The sequence below is a fragment of the Gambusia affinis genome, linkage group LG06, assembly GCF_019740435.1.
Source record: "Gambusia affinis linkage group LG06, SWU_Gaff_1.0, whole genome shotgun sequence".
Lineage (NCBI taxonomy): Eukaryota > Metazoa > Chordata > Actinopteri > Cyprinodontiformes > Poeciliidae > Gambusia > Gambusia affinis.
This window is the reverse complement of record NC_057873.1, coordinates 19,800,361-19,821,100: the sequence shown is the minus strand read 5'-3', so window position 1 is coordinate 19,821,100 and position 20,740 is coordinate 19,800,361. Positions and strand designations below refer to the sequence as shown.

The 20,740-nt window shown below is 38.1% G+C and overlaps 2 protein-coding genes across 13 annotated transcripts in view; both read left to right on the top strand.

Annotated features, from left to right (window-relative positions):
- elna (elastin a) overlaps positions 1–15,719 on the top strand; it is a 63,240-nt gene extending 47,521 nt beyond the window's left edge. For 8 of the 12 annotated variants that reach the window (XM_044120540.1, XM_044120537.1, XM_044120545.1 and 5 more), the window contains 16 exons: positions 2,103–2,177; positions 2,266–2,301; positions 2,557–2,607; positions 4,857–4,859; positions 5,057–5,086; positions 5,164–5,199; positions 8,309–8,344; positions 8,425–8,502; positions 8,668–8,715; positions 10,426–10,464; positions 10,601–10,696; positions 10,886–10,924; positions 12,054–12,101; positions 13,402–13,437; positions 13,801–13,878; positions 14,403–15,719. In XM_044120540.1, coding sequence (XP_043976475.1) covers positions 2,103–2,177; positions 2,266–2,301; positions 2,557–2,607; positions 4,857–4,859; positions 5,057–5,086; positions 5,164–5,199; positions 8,309–8,344; positions 8,425–8,502; positions 8,668–8,715; positions 10,426–10,464; positions 10,601–10,696; positions 10,886–10,924; positions 12,054–12,101; positions 13,402–13,437; positions 13,801–13,878; positions 14,403–14,449 — 776 coding nt within the window. In that variant the 3' untranslated portion in view covers positions 14,450–15,719. The remainder of the gene's footprint in view (positions 1–2,102; positions 2,178–2,265; positions 2,302–2,556; positions 2,608–4,856; positions 4,860–5,056; positions 5,087–5,163; positions 5,200–8,308; positions 8,345–8,424; positions 8,503–8,667; positions 8,716–10,425; positions 10,465–10,600; positions 10,697–10,885; positions 10,925–12,053; positions 12,102–13,401; positions 13,438–13,800; positions 13,879–14,402) is intronic. The other 4 variants (XM_044120538.1, XM_044120543.1, XM_044120544.1 and 1 more) reach the window with 4 other exon arrangements.
- Positions 15,720–17,092: 1,373 nt separating this feature from the next.
- Positions 17,093–20,740, top strand: part of limk1a (LIM domain kinase 1a) — a 50,928-nt gene continuing 47,280 nt past the window's right edge. The window contains exons 1-2 of the mRNA XM_044120365.1: positions 17,093–17,465; positions 20,365–20,464. Of these exons, the coding sequence (XP_043976300.1) occupies positions 17,408–17,465; positions 20,365–20,464 (158 nt within the window). The 5' untranslated portion in view covers positions 17,093–17,407. The remainder of the gene's footprint in view (positions 17,466–20,364; positions 20,465–20,740) is intronic.

Here is a 20,740-nt window from a genome sequence, read left to right as displayed (position 1 = left end):
AGTTTTAAGCCTCTCTAATAAATCAACAAATACGCTAAAGATTGTAAATTGAATCAATAACTATTACTAATAGATATGATTAAATCTATGTTAACTGACTCGCTCATAAAATACGTAACAGAAGAGTAACAAAGACATCAACACCTAACCATCAAAGGCAGACTGCTTCTTCAGACTATTACTAAAGGTGAAATTTCTTTACTATATGAAAATGGATATCCATAATATTATCTAAACAGATTATTGATGTAACGTTTATCCAGATTTTCTGACTCTCTAAAGTCAAAAGAAAAAAAACGTAATAAGGAGTACACCGATCAATTGACCAGCTGATGAATCAGTCCATCCCAATTTCCTTGTTTTGGGCAACCAATAAGTAACTAACTGAAACATAAAACATTTCTGGAGGAAAATGTGGGAGTGCATAAAGATAGGTTACAGTAAAATAGGGATATATAACATCTTTATTGAAAAGGTAGGCAGATAAACCTTCATGGATTATATGATTCTATTTAGTCTCTTAATCTCAGTTTAGTCCCTGAGGAGGAACCGTCAATTGGGACAAATTGACGAATGAGAAACTTTCTTGGGCAAAAATGACAGCTACATCATGTTAGATAGTCACTGAAAACAGATTCACCTATTTCATTTAATTTTTTTGGAATATGGATTCAGAGATAGCACTTTAAGTGTAAAAAAATTATAAAGCTATCCTTTTAGACATAATAACTACAATATTCTAGCTGATTTCATATTACTGTTTTGTAATACTAAGTTATAAGAAGTTGTTTGAAGTGCTATGGTGAAACGCATGCAAAGTAGATTTAAATTCACGGCTGAGGAAGGTAGACGTCACTACCCACCTTATTCCTAGCCCCCATGAGGCTTTGCGTGATTTATGGGCGCGACTTCCACCGCAAACCGGAACCTCCATTTGTTTACATGTTAGCCACTCGCTAACCAGCTTTCGTCAAAGCTTTTATTGTATAAAATATGTGTGAACTCCATCTATTACAGCTAAAATGCGGCAATATTGTTTTACAGATACTTACAGCTACTGCGGGGAGGGATGGCGAGTTGAAGAAATGGCCGCCAATAACCCGCACTAGCATATTTAGCTACTTCACTGACTCAGTTGTTTCGGTTATTTTTTCCGTTGGGATTTTGTCCACACAATGAAACGAGCACATATAAAGCATTTTGGATCCTCTCTTCCAAGTTTAGAATTTTTAGCCAAATTATTTGTGTTTCCTTATGTGTAGGTAGGCGAAGAAACACGTTAATGTGTGGTTCGGTTCAGTTCTAGTGGGGAGATTCTCCATATTATGGTCTGGAGCGCAGATTTGCAGACCTTCAGCAAGCTTCAGTAACTGCTGTATCCCATGACCCATGCACATAAAACTCACACATTGTTTATGCTGATTTGCAGCGACACTGAGCAACGGAGAACCTCGAGGTTATGATTCTGATGGCCTAAATAAACGCAAATATTTTATTTTGTATTATAAAAAATTATTGCTGGCCCAAACGTAATTTTAAACACTCGGATCATAAACTTTTAAAAAAAAAATTCAAACGAAAAATCAAATTCACATCACACCAAGTAAATATTATGTAGTTCTGGTGTTTTACACTGTCGGCGCAAAACTGCAGCTCAGATCTCTGACCAGCTTCTCTGCTTTTCTATTTATTCCTGTATGTTATTTAGAGGAACGAGCTGCTAGCAGCGATGCTAATTCACGGTCATTCTGTTACAATACTTAACGCTGTGTTCCTCACTCCCCGTGATTAAACTCATAATTACGATCCTGTGTACTGAACAGCTCTCTGATAGCATGCGGCATGTTTAACTAAATATCGTACAACAACTGAAAAGAGAGATGTAATTTCTATCATGAATACAGACTAGCAAAAAAAAAAAAACCTTCAAGTTACAGTGAAATACTGCTACTTCCGGTGGGCGCGACAGCCTTCCAGGAATAAGGTGGATAAGGGAGACCTGATTGTAGTTGAAATTCAGAACTAATAAAGCAGCACAGAATCTCACATACACAGAATTAAGAAAGTGTCCTTTTTGGTAACCTTTGTGCTTCGTGCATCAGGTGTCGGACCTGGTGCGACTCCGGACACGTCCGTCAGCGGCATTGCAAATGGCTCCGTATCGGCTGTGAAACCAGGTGATACTTTAAATCCAGTTTCTATCATCACTGAAAGACGAAGTTCAAACATCATGGAATTAGAGATGATGCTTTCGTGCTTTTACAGGGAAGGAAGTAGGTGTTGGCGGAACTCCTCAGCCAGGTAGATCAAGTATTAAACTCTGCCATTAGCATTAGCTGCACAAACTTGCACACGTAAGCTTCAGTAACTGCTGTATCCCATGACCCATGCACATAAAACTCACACATTGTTTATACTGCTAATGCTGGCAGCTAATGACCTCCTCCAGCTCACAGGCACCAGATGTGGCAGTGTTAGGATCAACTTCACAGCTTCTACCTTTTCTGGCCTCTCTCATGCACTGGATGAAACTGGAACCTGTTGTCTTTTTGGCAGGGCCCACTCCTATCGCTGCACTTAATAAAGCCCCAGAGGTCCCACAGCCCAGTAAGACCTGCTGCTTCCTTAAGCCTTTCGCCAAACTGTGCAATGTGGCTTTTTTTTTCTTTTTTTTTTTTTTCAGTAATGTTGAATGTTTCATCCATGTCAGTATATGTGAATGTAAATGTTTCACAGATAAGCACGTCTCTCTTCCTGCACTGACAGCATGTATGGGAATGTTTTTAATGGTTTATAATTTATGCCAGATACTTACAGTCTTTATAAATTTATTTATTTGGTGTCTTACATGAAATCAGAACAAAACTTCTGTGTTATAGGAAACTAAAATAATTTTAAGAATTATGCCAGAATAAGAGAAAAGTTTACTTTATTAAAAATAAAGAAGCCCAATTTCAAGCTCCCTTTCAACTCCCCCACTCAGCTCCTTCAGACTAGCCAGTAGCTATTAGCGAACACCTGGTGGAATTGCACTTTAGCTGAGCTCATAGTAGCGGCTATTTCTCAATAAAACGTTGGTAAAAAACGTTTCAGGGTTAATAGAGGAGCCATGTTATGATGACTTCCTGAAGGCGGAGTTTCATGAAGAGCAGGAGTTTTTAAAGAGACAGAGCCCCAATTTCAAGTCATTAAATTACAAAGTCAAAATTCTTTTAAATCATGTTTGATATATGCAGCATTTTTATGATAAGTAAATGTATATACTGATTCAATGTTAGACATAGGGGGAAAAAGAAAGTAGTTTTTTTTATATACACAGTTTGTAAAAATCTGTGTTCAGTTGCTTATGGCCATAGCTTACAGTGTAAAATTTGTCTGTGTTGTCTGAAATTTTAAATGAATTGAATGCTTACAAACTAACTTGTAAAAAAAAAACCCAGGACATTTCCTGTTTATTGCATGTTTGTTGTACTAACTTGTTTTAGTGTAACATAGTTTTAACGTCTTACTTTGGTCAATCTCTAAACAGAAACAGAATGCAGCTTTTAGAATCAGTGGCATTTAACTTGTCAAATAATAATATTAATTATTATTATTGTCATTAAATTAAAATAATTATAAACAATCATTTTAAAAAAAGCCATTTTATTTACAAGACCCACCGTACTTATACTTAACTTGGTTGCCCTAAATAAAAGTCCTAGAATAAATAATTTTATTGCAGTCGCATAATCCCACATTAAGATTTTTAGAAGAATTTAACCGTTAATTTGAGTTATTCCTGTAGTGCAAAATAAATAAATAAATAAAAGTTTAAAAGTTTCTGTTAAGGAGGAGTATAACTATTGATAGCCCCAAGAATTCAACATTAAAACAAATTACTTATTAAGTTGTCTTCTGTTTTTAAAATCATAGTTAATTATTGTTTACTCACACAGATATATGCGCTCAAATCAGTCTCAAAACATGCGCTGATCATTAATATAGTGAGACGAATAATACAATGAAAAAACCAGAAAGAAACCTCAGAATTATATTACCATTCGTAAACAAAAGCAGCAAAGCATAATTTCGCATGTACAACAAAAACATTAAACTGCTTTGAACAAAAGAAGGACATGCAAATTGATAAATACAAAATCAACCAAAGCAGGAGAAATGATTAAGTTCATCTGTCCTACTTATCCTAGTTATACTACTTCATTTGAAGACGTTCTGCAGACTGTGGATTTTTTTGTTTTACAGTTCCACTCAGTCACTTCGATGCATTTATCACATCATTGCTGAGTCATATCATAGTATGATAATTAAATACTGATATTTAATTATCAGAGGACAAGATGTAGTAATGTGTACATAAGGAAGAGGGAGACCGATGTGTTTTCTTTGTTACATCTTAACAGTATGGTCTGTTTGTGTCTGCATTTTTCTTTGTGATAACTTCTCTTCATTCTTTCTCACTAACATTTCACTTTGCTTCACTGGTTAGCTTTCAAAGTTCAGACTGTTTACATGTTTCATTTTGAAACTCAGAGTCACAAAGAGGATTATGTTCCCTTAATTTCATTTTGTTTGTCTACAGCTGTATTAATGTGCTCTGACACTGTGGTTATTTCACCTCTGTGTTAAAATTCAGATGAATTCGTTAATTTAAACCTAAAGTTTTAAATGAGACACTGTTTATGCACTGTAAATCCTCCTACAACATGAAAGTAATTGAAGCAGAACTTTTACATCATTTAGTCCCATCTGGTAAATGGATAAATGAAGAAGGTGTATCATTTTAAAAAGTGTATTTTGATTAACTCTGTTCTTCTTTCTTTTTGCTCCATCTTGTGGTGGCTTCATGAAAACAGGCGGTAGGTTCAATATATTTATATCAATTTGCCTTACAAAAACTGTCTGCTTGTGTATTTCTGTTACATGGTGTGTGTGTGTGTGTGCGCGTGTGTTTCTAATTCACCATATATTAATTTTTAAGATAAAGGCATTGCTTTAACCTGACATTAGTTACATGCTTCGTATTAATTTATTTCAACCTTGTTATTCCTTTCAGTTGGCACAACTGGTGGACAAGTTCAACCCGGTAAGTTGAGAGGTGATATTAAATCTATGCCCACCAGGGGGAGACAAAGACAGCGTTGTAACTCTGTTGTTTTTCAGGTGCTGGAGTCAAACCGCCAAAGCCATATGTACCAGGTAAAGATGAGCTCAGCAGTTTTACTGTGGTCCATCTGGGTTATGATTATAAAGTAGAAGCAATGTAATTCCCCTCCAGGTTTGTTAATTCACATTATGTAGAACCAAACAATATCCACTAGTCTTTTGTCCATTGATAATGAGCCAGCAGAAATATACATTAACCGTTGCAGTGTTCATGTTAAAACTTTAGTTTGATATCATTTCAGTATCAGAACATTCTTATCAGATGCTCAATACACACTTTTAGCTATCCTTCTTTCACATGCAGGGTGCATTACTCTGAGCAAGCAGGTTCTGTCTAGACAACAAATGACCCAAACTGAATCAATAAAAGCAGTTTATAAAAAAAAAAGCTGCATCAGGTCTTTTTCAGCCCAATCAGACCTCCACTGACTCAACACTCGTTAGATTTTTATTGCACATTCAGCTTTACAGTTTTGAAAAGGTATTGCTTTTTTGCTGTATTGTCTTTGTGAAATAGTTTAAATGCTAGTGTAACAAAAAAAAAAAAGAACAGTATCAAACTAGAAAATGTCTGAAGAAATTTAAAAGTGTGCCCATCGGTTTGAACCCAGCGTTCTAGCATCAATGCTAAAGTAAACTACAATGTACTTAATAGCATGTGGAGAGTCACAAGCATGTTGAGCAGCATGGATTTACTGTCACTGGTGGTGAATATATTATAAAACAGACATTCAACGCAAATGTAAAAATCCGATTTATACGTCATGGCAGTTCGTTACCAGAAAAAAACCTTCATCTCTTAACACCAAGTTTATAGTTTTTTTATAAAACATAATATCTTCTGAATAACTGCTTATTTGCTTTGACACAAGAAATTTACAGGTGGTAAATTTAGCTAAAGTAAAATTCAGATGTTTAGTTTGTGGCACTTGGTTACCAGAAAACACACTCATCTCTTAGCAACAGATTACCAACAAATATTGTTATTGTTCAAAAACCATAATATTTCTTCTGCTCTTTTGAAATACTACTTATCTTATACTGAAGAAGAATTGTGCAGTTGGGGAATTTTTCAGAAAAGTGAAAATGTTTTTTTTTTCTGTCATTGTTGGAAAATGTATTCTAAAATGGATAATTAACGTAAAATTCAGATTAATACTTTGTGGCAATTCGTTACTAGAATAAAACACTCATCTCTTAACTCCAAATTAATAACAAGTAATAATATTGTTTATAAAACATAAGTTCTTTTGATATACTGCTTATCGGCTTAGACACAAGAAATTTACAGTTGGTAAATTTTTCAAAAGTAAAAATCAGATGTTTACTTTGTGGCGCTTGGTTACCAGAAAATGTGCTCAATACTTAGCAACAGATTAACAACAAATATTGTTTTTGTTCAAAAAACATAAGATTTCCTCTGCTCTTTTGAAATACTACTTAACTTACAGTACTTACTACTTAACAAAAATTGTGCAGTTGGTGAATTTTTCAGAAAAGTGAAATTACACACACACATATATATATATTTTTTGTCATTGGTGGTAAGTACATTATAAAAATATATACTTGTCTGTTGTGTTCCTGTAGTAAGATGGCGTCTCTGTCACTGGAAGCTCTGCCCTCCTCTGTAGCAACTGAGTGTTCCGCCATCTCTGTAGTTTTCTACACCTCTGCTCTTCTCATTGTTCTGTTGTTATGGTAACTAATCCTCTCTGAAAACTGTCATGTGTGAGCGAGACACAGAGGGGGAGACAAAATTCTATCTCTGTTTTGAGTCTGACACAAAACAGTGTCAATTAGAGATTGTTTTGATTTGAGTTTGGCTCAGGTTTTTTTTTTTGCTAATTATGTCACCATGGTTACTTGAAACGTCAACAGAAGTACGGTAATAGCCCGCCTGCCGAGATCCAGCCGCAGGTTTTGATATATGCATTGTGGGCGTACACGCAGTGGTACGAGCCGCATTAACGGTAAAAGGAAGCGGCAGTAAAAGGTGTAGAGTAATAGGTGCCATCATTCATTTCATTGCTCTCCTATGCTCTGCTGTGGCAGGCCCCAATTAAAAGAACTTAATGCCACATTAAGACAAGGAAGTTGTAACCTGTCATGGGTCTTTGTTATCGTCCCACACAGCTGATCATTATAACCAAGCTTTTTAAGATCAGTTTTAAGACTTCAGCAAAAGAAAAGTCCCAGTGTGGAATAAGTAAGTGGCTATGGCTTAAAAATACTCTGTTTGTTTAAATATATATTTTCTATTATTGATTTAACAGGAGGGCTGCACAGTGGCGCAGTTGGTAGAGCTGTTGCCTTGCAGCAAGAAGGTCCTGGGTTCGATTCCCGGCCCGGGGTCTTTCTGCATGGAGTTTGCATGTTCTCCCTGTGCATGTGTGGGTTCTCTCCGGGTTCTCCGGCTTCCTCCCACAGTCCAAAAAACATGACTGTTTCTCTAAATTCTTCCTAGGTGTGAGTGTGTGTGAATGGTTGTGTGTCCTGTCTGTTTTCTGTGTTGCCCTGAGACAGACTGGCGACCTGTCCAGGGTGAACCCGCCTCTCGCCCGGAACGCAGCTGGAGATAGACACCAGCAACCCTCCTGACCCCATTTAGGGACAGGGGTGAACAGAAAATGGATGGAGGGATGGATGGATGGATTTAACAGGACAATTCATACAATTCTTTGCTGACCAACATTTTGCAATCAAGCTTGATCTTCATTAGGAGCACCCTCTGCTGCGGTATCCTCTCCTGTTTTCTACTTCCCTCGGCAGATGAACAAACAGCCATCAGTTAACTCTTCAATCTTAAAAAAAACCAACAGAAAAATCATCATATTGTGAAATAAAGTAAATAAATAGAATGAAGCAAAATAGCAAAGTATGTAAAAAAACAAAAAACAAAAGAGACACAATTTAAATATAACTTTACAAATAATGACAAAATTGATGCTAAATTCCACTTGTGTTCAATATTTGTGTTCATTTTATATTATTTTAATAGTGTGTTGTTTGTATTGGTTTTCATAAAAATGCAATGAACTGAATGAAGAGTGCAATACTTTTTACATAAATTAAATTAAGCCAATTATGAACATGTACAGTCTGAGGCCTACTGTGAAGTCTTTACTGTTGTTCTCTGCAGTTCCAGGTGCAGGTGGATATGGGTATCCATATGGAGGTAAGTTTCTTAATGTTTCTTGTTAGACGTTCGTCGATGTGATGGAAACTACAACATTCTGTCTGTAATCTTTGTTTTAGTTCCTTACGGCACTGGTACCGGTACGGGTGTCGGCGCCGTGCCTGGGCAGGGAGCAGGAACAGGAGTGAAATATCCAGGTAAAGATATTTCTTTTTTCACTTCAGACAATCAATCAAACTGGCCCTCAAAGAGGTGTGAGAGGTTTTCACATTTCTCATGCAGTAACCAAGTGGTGATAATTCATAAAGCACGTTTGCCTTGCTGTGCTGTGGCCTCATGGATCTCTGTGGTGTGTTTTGCAGTTACAGGAGGCAGAGTAGGAATCCCTCTGGCTGCAGGAGGCTATCAAAGTCAGTGCTCGTCGACCTGTCGTTTTGAAATTTCTAAAAATTTAAGAGCAATAATGTTATTTAACATACCCATATGACATAAATGGATACAGGAGAAACCAGGAGGTCACAAATGCCTTGGGGGGAAAAGCCATTCAACATTTTCTGTTAGTTTGTTTCTCTATCTGACCAAACTGTCCTTGTTTTAGGACACCAGAGTAATGTGAATTCAAAAGTGTACACATTAAGAGCAGTGTGCATTTAAGCCTTTTAGGAAAAGGTCAGAAGACGGAGCATGGATTTTCATGTTTCCGATCATTTATTCCCAGCATTTGAGTTAAATAGAGTCACAGCTGTAGAGGTATTTCATGTGTAAAACCTCAAACACACTCGTTTCAGCTGTGACATCATTGAAAAATGAAAAGGAATCTGTCAAGAAGTCAGAGATGATTGTGGCCATTTACAAGTCTGTTTCATCATGGGGAACAATCTTCAGATGCCTGAAGGTGCCACATTTGTCTGTTTATTATTTGAAATTATAAACAGCAGGGCAATATCCAGGCATTGTACGATTCAGGGAGGAGACAGGTGTTCACCAGATACACCAGTTGCACCAGTTTTTGGAGCAAAATATGAGCATCTGACTAAGAGGAAATGCACATAATCTGGAAATAACCTGAGGTACAAATACCTTAGTTTATGGAGAGATTTCCTGTCATCTGATGAAGCTAAAATTGAAGTTTTGGGCTTTAATGACTGTTGTTACAGTCGGAGGCATCCTGTATGTTTTGCAGCAGGAGAAACTACTGTAGGTAAATGTCTCTTTATACAGACTATGTAAATATCTGGTTTTAACTGAATATGACTAAGAATTCACGCTTTTTCAATATTTGAAATGGGTTAGCGTCATACGGTCAAGATTAAAGACGGTGTTGATATAAAAGGAAAAGAGCATGAAGAGCTAAATAGCACACAGTTTTCCCCTGACAACACAATCGTCCGGCCCAGCGCTCAGAGTGACGGTTGGTCAGGACGTGCCATCGCGTCACATTTCCTGTGCAGGGAAATCGACCAAAACCCTGATAAGTGACGAATGAGGAACTGCTTTGATGGTGTTTCAGAGCAGAAAGTATTTACAGCTTTTCTTGTCCTTCTGCATTTGTTTGTCTCTTTGATAGCCGATGAAACAGTAATTTCTCGTCTCTGCTGACCCCTGTCTTTCTTCGCCCCTCTGCGGTTGGACAGGCGGGAACTGGTGGTGGAGTCAAACCACCCAAACCAGATAAAATACCAGCTCTCACTCTGTCACAGCAAACCCTAATTTATCCTGGTTCCCCTCTAAACTACAATGAAATATTTTTGCTCGTATAATCCCAACACGAGAAGAAATAAGAGGTCCAGTTATTTACCTTAAAAAGTCTTCAGAATACAGCTCCACCAGATACAGGGATCCTGCACCGTTAGGAGTTTGCAAATGGAGCAGACTGGTGATTGTTGGTAATGCTGAAGATAACATCGCAGTTATTTTATTTTATTTTTTTCCAAGAAAACAGGTTGTGTTGGAGACCTTCCCAGAAAAAAGCTCACATCTGTTTTGAGGAATTCTTAGATGACCTGAAATGAACTGTATCGTCTTGCCATAAAGAAGAAACTAAATAAAATCTATAAAAATGAAATGGTTTGGTAACAAAAATAGTCTAGCATTTGCTCTTTTGTGCTATATTTGATCAGGTTACGGTAACCTTGGAGGAGGAGGAGGATATCAGCCAGGTGAGAGTCACATTATGTTGCTCAGTCTTACTTTAAAACTGTAAATACAGAAACAGATAAACAAATGTTTTCATTTTATCCAGTTGCACATGTTAAATTAAAGAGTCCAACCCTCTAAATCTGCCTGAACCTGGAGTTGCAGGTGGTGCTGGGACAGGACTGGGACCTGGAGGAGCACCAGTCGCACCAGGAGGTGGACAATACTCTGCTGCTGCAAAAGCTGCTAAATATGGTAAAAATAAAATAAAATTAGCACTCAGGTGCAGGGATAAAGAAGGAAGAAATGCTAAACTTCTTGTTTTATAGCGTATGTGTTGAAAAGTCACTTTTATGTCACTAAATTTTGTTGAGGTTGATTTTTAGATGTGGGGGAGAGTTGTAAAGTGATGTAGAGTTTTTCAGTGTCCTTTCTGCTCATCAGGTGTTCAATCAGGAGTTGGACCAGGAGGAGTTCACACAGGTACACAATGTTTACTCTGTTATGTGATGCAGCTTCTTCAACTTGCTGTAATGTACTGGAGAGGCTCTCCAGAGATCTGAAAAATATTTATCTTCCTTAAATGTTTTAATTTCAATTTTTTATTTTTAGTTTTTTTGGAATAATGTGGCAAACCAGCAGGTGGAAACAATATATGTGTGGTTTTCAAAATATTCTGTACTTGATTCAATAATTTACCAAACCACATTTTAATCCAACTGCAAGTCAGAATTGTTTTGGTCTGAATCTAATCCATGCCGTTGTAGTTCAGACTGTATGTTTAGGGGCTTGTCGGTCTGGAAGGTGAATGTTTTTTATTGCATCGGCAGGTTTTCTTCTTGGTTTCTTTTAACAATTATTCTCTTCTCGCCACTCTGCCATAACAGCTTTTGTGGCGAACGCGTCTAATAGTCGTCTCTGATTGGTTCCCTCTTTGCTCGGTCTGCCAGTTTAGGAGGGAGGCCTTATCTTGACATGTTGGCAGTTTTTGGTAAACTGTTTCACTCACTTCTAATTGGTTGTGCTGGCTTTTATTTCGCAGTATGAAGAGTAAAATGGGATGAAATCCAATGAATGTCATAAACCTAAAAATGATCTTGGAAAAGAGATTTGGGAACAATGAATTCTTCCTCCTTCCAAGTCACAATCAATCATTACTTTACCACATAAAAACCCAATGAAACACATTCCAGTTTGTGAGTTTAATGTGACAAAACATGAAAATGTCTGAGGGCGATGTGTTCTTCTGAAATGCAGTGTGTCGGTCCTGTTGTTTCTCCACCGGTGATGAATGAGTGTAATCACACAGCAGCAGCCGGCAGCACAGACTGTGTACAAGCTCATCACAAATAGATACGTCGCTAATCTCTCTCCCAGAGGTCAAAGGCATGTTCGGCTGTGCTGCAGATGGTGCGAAAAAAAAAATCTAAAAATGAAAAATTAGGAAGCTGCCCAACTTAAGTAGGAGAGAGATTTTTCAAATTGAGTAAATAAAGAAAATGAGGCCAAGCTGTGCTGCATTTCTCTGAACTGACTGTTGCTGTTTTAATTTACTTAATTTTTGTATTTATTTAATTTGTTAGCCACCACTAACTGCTTTTTAAATCTACAGGTGTGGTTCCTGGTTATGGTGGAGGATACCCTCAGCAATACTCCCCAGGTACTTTTCTGCCTTTTTGTTACATTTTCTTTATGCTCATAACTCAGTGATGAACGTTATGTAACACGCTGTATTTGTGATAGAAACGACTGATTTGTTGTGCCATAAATAAGCAGAGATAATTTTGTAATTAGCTGAATATTGAGACAGACAACACATAAAAACAAGGGCTTGTGTTCAGTTTTGCACTCTGAAGCTGCATTCAGGCAGACACGTATTATAGGACAGATGTAGCTTTAATTTTTCATGTCTGTTTCTGGATCGGGTGGATTAATGCCGATCAGCCGCTTTTCATGAAATGTGAATAAAAAAAGGATAAGTTGTTGCATCATTCATATTTATAAATAATTTATTTAGAATAAAGGCTAAAAGAGGGATGAAGCCATAAGCTTCTGAAAATTTTGCTTTTTTTTCAGTAAATCAATATTTCTCTCATTTAACAAAGGAAGAAGAAACCACAAGTTTAAAATATTTACTAGGGTTTATATGTTAATAAGATTCAATTTATTTCTCTCCCTCTATGTTTCTTGAAATTTTTACTAATTCCTATTCCAGATTTTCCAGATTTTTAGTTTGACCTGTTCACACATTGTTGAAGTCTGCTGTATTATGTAGTTCAGCTTTGTGATATAATGTAAAATAAAAAGATATTTAATCTTGTGACTGTGTGATGTTAATGATATTATTTGCTTTTCGTGCCTCAATTTTAATTTAAATTTGAGCTGTCTTGTATTCATAAAAGTTATCCTATTCAAAACCCACAGGATGGTTTATTTGTGTCTTATGTTCATAAAGAACTAAATTACTTTAGAGACAAAAATAAATGACACTTTTAACTGTAAGATGTTTGCATAGTTACGTTTTATGGAGCAAGTTCTCTCTCGCTGTTCTACTTTAAGTAAATAATGATCGAGGTTAATGTTCTCAGATGTGAGCACATATTTCTAAATATAATTTAAACAAGGGAACCACAAAAAGTTTGGACACTTTGCAAAATTTGAGTCTTGCAACTCATGACTCATACCACAAATATAATCTACGGATATTAAATTTATATAAGTGCTACTCATATGTTGTAGCAATAAGCCAATAAAAGCAATAATTGTCTCATGCTACACTTTGTGAACCCTCTGTCTGCGATGACTCACATCAGCATGCCGATTGCAGAGGGGAGCTTCTGACATAACCATGTTTCTGATTGGTTCAGTTAGTTGACTAACTGGGAATACTCATAGACTGGATAGGCTAAGGCTATGATAATAAGATGTCTCATATTTTCTGCGTTTTTGATCTTGTTTAGGTCAATATGCGCCAGCCCCACTGACCCCACAACAAGGTACCAAAGACCAACATCATCACCTTGCTGCACACTTAATTAGACTTCCTGATGAAGGTGTCCATTTGAAACGGGGAGTGCATGGTGGACGCTTGATGATCTTCATTTTTCTCAGTTCAAATCCTAATTCAGATAAACAGCTTAGAGATGATGACATTTATCCAATGTGCCAATGTATGTGTCAGTAAATTTGTTAAGATTTCTTACATGACAAATGCAGAGCTTTATTAAACTAAAGGGCTGAAAGCAGCATGAAGCAAACATCTGGTTTATAATGTAATACTAACACATCAATTCATTTAGCATAGAAAGTAGCATAGCTATAATCAAGCAATGTTATTTGTTTCTTTTGTCATTTTGCAGCCAAGGCAGCAAAGTATGGTGCGCTGCAGGGCTTCCTTGGCGGAGGAGGAGGCGGAGGAGGCGGAGGGTTCTACAGAGGTGAGTTAGTCTTTAAACCTCCACAATTATTAAAACCTCTTCTAAAATGTTTTTAACAGCCTTGAAAATGGAAAGGTTTGTCGTTGCCACAGCTAAATCTCACATAGAAATGAAGAAAAATCCAACTTTTCATTTGAGTTCATAATAATGATTAATATAAATAATTGTAACCTAAGCATTTTTGGGGGTCTATACTTAGACTTTGTAAGCTGATTGGAGTGTCTACAAGGTTTTAGTTAGTAATCCAAGACTTTGTCTTGGTTCCTCCTACAAATGGGAAAAACAAGAGAGCATGGCAGTGAGCTATATAAAAGACTGATCATTTTGATCTTCATGATTTCTTAATGAGGTATTTATTTTCACATTAAAGCTTGGATTTTTCTGCTTTTTCCATTTTGCAAATGTGATTATTTCACGGCAGTAAGAACACACAGAAAAACTGCAACCTTAACAGGATTGATTATTGTCAAAGCCACTCCTGGGTAAGGAATTAATAACTCAGCTTACTGCTGTGTTCTCTGTAGGTGGCGCTGCAGGATGCCAGGGTAAATACTGTGGGAGGAGGAAGTAGAGGGTCTCCAGATCCAGTGACCTCAAGAAACCATGGTGCTACTGCATGATCTAGAATGTACATTTTATATGCAAACAAAGCCCGATTAGACAACCTGTATAGATGTTTGTTGTTGCTTACTTGACTTCAATGTCTGTTTTTCTACAAACCCACCGACCCAGAATTTTGTACACGTTCTGTTGTGAACATATGTTATAGACAGTGCCTTTTGATAATCATGTATGTGTTCCAGTTAATCAGCTTTGACTCTCTGTACGCCGTCACAGGAGTTAGAAATGCTTCGTGTCTACAGCGAGTGTGTGTTTTTATTGTGATGATCAGGCTGACCTTTGTGTTTTTAACCCCTAAAACAAGCGGACGTGCCTCACCCGTCTGAGCAGAACTCGTCGCCTCTCGGGGAGGGTTGGTTCGGTCAAAGCTCGCCCAAACACTGGTCAGATCTGTCCAATCTGCTGCCCGCTCTTCCTCCGCTGCTATTTTTAGCCGTGCTGAGTGTAAAGCGGCAGGAGCTTGCTCGGGCCAACCCATCTGCTCTGAGGTTTTGCTGATTCTTGTCGCTGCGCAGTGGAGTCTTCTCAGCACTTTCTGATCTTTGAAGAACAGAGAGATGAACGCAATTGAATCGTCTTTCAATGCTTTACAGGGAGAGAAAAGCAGCCGGCTAGAAGTAGATGTCAGGCTGACATGAACTTTATGTGTGGTTGAATGTTGAGTGTGTAGTCTCATTTATTTTATTTTTTTTGTACCTGTTATAAATGTTTGGACTCATAGCCTTATCGTTATCAGGAAAGCATAAAACAAGAACAATCTTTTTGCATTTATCCTCTGTTACTAATTATTATTACAGGCTTTGTTTAATGGGGGAGGATGTGTGTTTATGTGAGGCATAAAAATCCTCTTGTTTATTTACTTGAGCTGCTTTTATCAGGCTTTACTGACCAAAGGTTTCTGAGTGCTGTTGCCAATGTGACCGCATCTCTCCATGTGTAACTATGTACTGTATTTTTGACTAATTTTGATGTTAGCTGGCTTCAGTTTCTTTCACTCGGGGCTGCCGTGAGAACTGTCTTTGAGCCTCGCCGGGTTGGACCATGTCAGATGTGACGTGGGATGCTCTTCATCTTTATTTAAAACTGTTTTCAGAAGGAGGAACGGTGAGGTTTTGCACTTTTTTTTTTTAAATGAATCTCCACGACACATGCGACTCGATCCTAGACATCCTGGCAATGTCTTTGCTTTAACAGATAACAAAATAAATGTGTTTAAAGAAGTTGTTTTCTTCTTGTTTGTTTTCTTCATTCATCAAACATCAGAACAACTCAGTTGATCCAATTTAGCTTTTTCTAGTTTTTCTAATGAAATTGTTTTGCAGCAGTATTTAGTTGAAACCAAGAGTTTGCATACATTGAATAAAAACACATTCACCTTCTTTTCTCAATGTCTGAAGTTGATTTTAGGTCAGTTAGGATTAGCAAAATTATTTATCTTTGTAAATGCCGCAACAATGACAGAATATGTCACAGATTTGTTTGTTTTTTGTCTTGTATGTCTTATATTAATGTCAAATGTGTCAGTTAACATTTCGGAGGTTTACAAAGTCAAGACATCATCATCGTGGCATGTAAAATTTTAAGTTTTTTACATTTTACCACAGCACAACCACAAACTTAAACTGAACTTTTGGGAGTTTTAAGTATTGCATGAATGGAAAATTTGTCTCCTTTTATTCTAACACCCCAAATCAAACATCATATTTCCAGAAGCCATCTAATTATGTCAAAAAGTTAAAGGATATGAACAGTTTTGCAAGGCACTATGTAAATACTGTAGCTGGCGTCCTAGAGGGAGATGATAAAGCCATGCTGCTGTTTCCTGAGGCTCTCCGGGGACAGCCACTGACCCAGGATCCACATCCTGCAGAAGAAGCGGACTCTGTTTTCTATCTGCAGCAGGGTTCCTGTGGAACTGCACAATGTTCACACTGTAGTTGCACAACTGGCAATCTATAACGACATAACTTATTTCTTTCAAATGTCCTCAAATAAATACAAAAATTAACAAAAGCTTGTAAACTTGGTCACAAATGTCAGAGAAGCACGGTTATCTTTATTTTAAAAACTGCTACAAGAACTGGAGAACGTGGAAAAATGTTGTATAAAAATATTTTGAAGAGAAACACTCGTCCTCCATGTTTTCTTCTCTTTTGATTAACGGGTTACATTCTGGATGATTTTAAGTCATTTCATGTAACTACAGTGGTCTTGGATGGTGACTTATGTTAAGCCATTTTTGTTCTTTAACAAGTAGACTTTTCAAATCCGATTCAAAACTTTCCAGTCAAAAACAGCAGTTTTTGCGTTTTCTTCTTTTCAGAACATGTCTTACCTGGATACTTTCATCTCATTCTTTTTATTGATATGTGTCTGTTGTGACTGTTGCAGTCTTTTTTTTTTTTTTGCAAACAGATAATGAAGCATTATTTTTCATCTTAAGACTCCCTCTGGTGAGACATTAAAGGCTGATTACAGTTTCAGTTCTGTTTTTGTATCCTAAACAGTGGTTAGATTATATGTTACAACGACTTGCCATATACAGATTCCTCTCTTCTTCTTCTTCTTCTTCTTGTTCTTCTTCTTCTTCTTCTTCTCCCTCCCTCCCTCCGAATGACAAACACATCCTGAATTCATTAACTGGGGCGTGTTCCCGGTTGGCCAGCCTCTGTATTTTCCTCTCCCCGGCTCTGCCACTCCATTGGTCGGCGGATCTGTTGAATGAACAGATCTGCGAACAGCAGCGGGCAGGAGGAAGCAGCGTGGACCGCTGCGGCTGCGGGGATCGACCGAGGCACAGCCAACACCAGCACCGGGGGAGCGCGCTGCGGTGGAGCCGCAGGGGGGGACGTCGGTTACCGGTTCTCTGTCGACCAGAGGTTCTCCGGAGGAGACCACAGGAACGTGAATGAGGTTGATGCTGCTTTGCTGCACCTGGAAGGACGAACGCATGGGAGAGGAGGAAGGTGAGGAGCTGGCTGCTCGGGGATGAGGGCGTTTAAAAGGCAGAGGACGCTGCAGACAGAGAGGCGATAAAGGCGCAGTTCTGTGGTTATGTTTGACATCCACTGATCAGATATAGATGTGTCAGCGTTTCATCCAACGGGAGGTTGTTTGAGCATGTTAGCGCTGATTCTGAAGCCATGTTTTCCTCGAGTTGATGCATCCATCATGTTTGTGTGCACCAGAGACACTCACACCAAGCCCACTCTGCATGTGCAACCAGTAAAAAACATGACTGTTTAGGATCAGATTGAAAGAACAACAAAACGGTGAAAAGACAAGACTCTTGGGTCTAAATGAAACAAACAACTGCTTTTCTTAGTACTTATTACCATTTGGGTGGGTAAAAAAAACAACAAAAAAAAAACAGAACTGTGGGGCTTAATATTCGCTTCTTATTTTGGTTGTATTGTAGATTTTTCATCTGTTCCTCTTGTATCAGGCTGTTAGTCCTGTCCTCTCATGTTCTATGAATAGAGCAACACAGACTTTGCATGATGTTTACATTTGCATTGCAATGATTCTGCAAGACATGAGTTACTAGAGCTTCACCTGTACAGCTCATGCAGTGTGTGGGAAGATGAGGGCGTGTCTGTTTGCTTTTACTATCTGGTCTTGAGAAATACAGGAAAGAAAGAATGACTCTTAGACATTCGACTTCAGAAACCAGTGAGTGCAGTAAACCTCAGGCTCCATTATTGATATTAGTTGATACTTTGCCACTAAGCTCCTCTTCCCTTCATTTGTCAAAGAAACACATGTCTTCCAAAGTCTCCTGTCTTTAGCTGCAGCCAATGTCTCCTCTGCAGTGAACGATGCCTCACATATTAACTCATCTGAATGGGTTTTTTCTTCCTGAGACCAAACATTTTTTTCTCATTAGTGAGAAGGAATGGAGCGGTGAACAGCCCTTTGCGGGCCGCTCTTAGCACTGAGGTCAGGTTAATGTTTGCACATGTTGCTTTGTGTTGTGCAGATTGCCAACTTTGAGGAAAGCTGTTGTGCAACCTTAAGATCTGAGGTCTTTAACAATACATGAGCGACCACATTAATGCTACTGTATCCCATGAGCCGTTGTGATCTGCCAAAAATAAAAGGAAGCAAAGTTCTTAAAACAAATGGAGAACTTGGACACAAAATGGTTTGATAGACGGGTGATGACTGGTAAAGAAACTTTTGGTTGGAAACATTTTAGTAAGAACAGTATCTTACCTTGTCTGCTGTTGAGTAACTTGTTAAATCTTTCTCTGTGAAAATGCTTTTTTTTTTTTTTTACTGGAATCTTCAGGGAACTTTCACTAAAGGTTTTCTAAAAGTTAGCCTCAACGTTGAACATAAAACCTCATGAGAACCAGCAGACAATATTCTGCAGAGGTTTTCCAGAACTTTCTGATTGTAACATTCAAGAAACACTCCCTAAATCCTTCCTGAAAGTTGCTTCCCTGAAGTCTCCTGGGAGGTAACGGCAACTTTCACAAATCCTCACCTAAAACACGCCTGATGGTTTCTACAGTCGCAGTGTAACCTTTAAGAAATCATCCAGAAATGCTCAGCATCAGTTTCTTGAAGTCTAACCTGAACTTTTATAATATTCCATAAAGGTTGGATAAAGATTAACTTCCCTCTGACTTACAGGATGCCATCTAAAGACCAATTAGTGGGAAAGTCACTGAAGGGAAACTAAATCTTTCCCAATGTAACCAATGGCACATATTGAGGGACGTTCACTTAAAGATGGCTTGAAGAGACCAACACCTTTCATTTTTTCAGAGGTTTATTGAGCAATTTCAGAAAGAGTTTACAATGACAACTAGCTTTAGAAAACCTTATGAAATCTTCCCTACAGGTTCTCTCGAGGTTAGTTTCAAGAATGCAAAGCAAACACTAACTAGTGGCTTCCTACAATTCTCAACATGCAAACGTATTGAAAGTTTCATGTTTAGTCAAGGTTTTCTACAAGTTCCAGAGTGTAACCTTCAGAGGATCCTACAGGTTCACTGACACATTATGCAACTGTGTGATCTTTGTGGAGCTGTCAGGGAGTCTTCTCTAAATGTTTCCCCAAACGTTAAACCATAACTTTCAAAATCTAATCTTTTAAAGAACCTTTTTGGACCATTCCTAAAGGGTTCCCTGAAGGATAAATGTAAAGCCGACAGTGCAGGTTTTTTAGAAACCGTTAGAAATATTTGCCATTATTTTCCAGATGTAATGTATACAACACCTTTAAAAAGTGTCGCACCAAGGTTAAGGGCAACTTTCCTGTAGAGAAACTTTAGAAAACTTTCAAGGTTCCCCTGAAAGTAAGTTTGTAGAATCGCAGGGCTACCTTCTCTAAAGGTCCAGTTTTCAAACTCTAACCTTCTGAGAAGCTCTTGATTGGTTTCTGCAACATTTCTGAAGTAACCTTTAGAAAGAAAAACTGAAGGGGATTTTTCCTAAAGCTTCGCTGAAGGTTCTCAGAAACTTTAATTATTTATCATATATATTTTTGTTGGAATCGAAAGTTTAAACACTAAAGAAACTGAAACATCACCACATTGTTCCAGGTTCTAACGCTAAATATAAACACAGTGTCACCAGCTCAGCACCAGTTTACCCAGAAGTCAGACTGGCACCAGAAGCCTGGCTGCTGTGTTCGAACAGCTGAACCAGAAGTGATGTCAGAGCAGTGATGCTTGTTGTGTGTTCAGTTTCTTCCTCAGGTGAATCATAAACCAGCTGGGTCGGTTTGCATGGAAAGCCAGATAAAGAGTCTCGTGCAAACACTGACACAATCAGGACGTTGTTGGATCTGCCGAGGCCCAAATGAAGCCTCACATCTGTGTGGGTTTGATCCTGTTTTCCCACGTGTCTTTGCAGCTGGAGGAAGCTTGCCGGAGTGCGCGGGATGCAAAGAGAGGATCTACGATGAGCAGTACCTCCAGGCCCTCAACGCCGACTGGCACACCATCTGCTTCAGGTAGAAAACGGACCCCGCTCCGCCTCCGACACAGAAATGCTGACCAGTGCTGTGGTCGCATGCAGCCGTTTGGGGAAAAAAAATCAACAACACATAAATCATGTTTCGGATCAAATATAAGTGTGTATTTATTTACACCTCCAGCCAAATAATGACCTATTATTAACTCTGTTTACTATTTGGTTGTAATAGGAAATCCTCTTTCACTATTTAGCACTAAAAGGTAAACAGTGAATGAACCACAGTTTTCATTTATTCCCATCCTGAGGCAAAGGA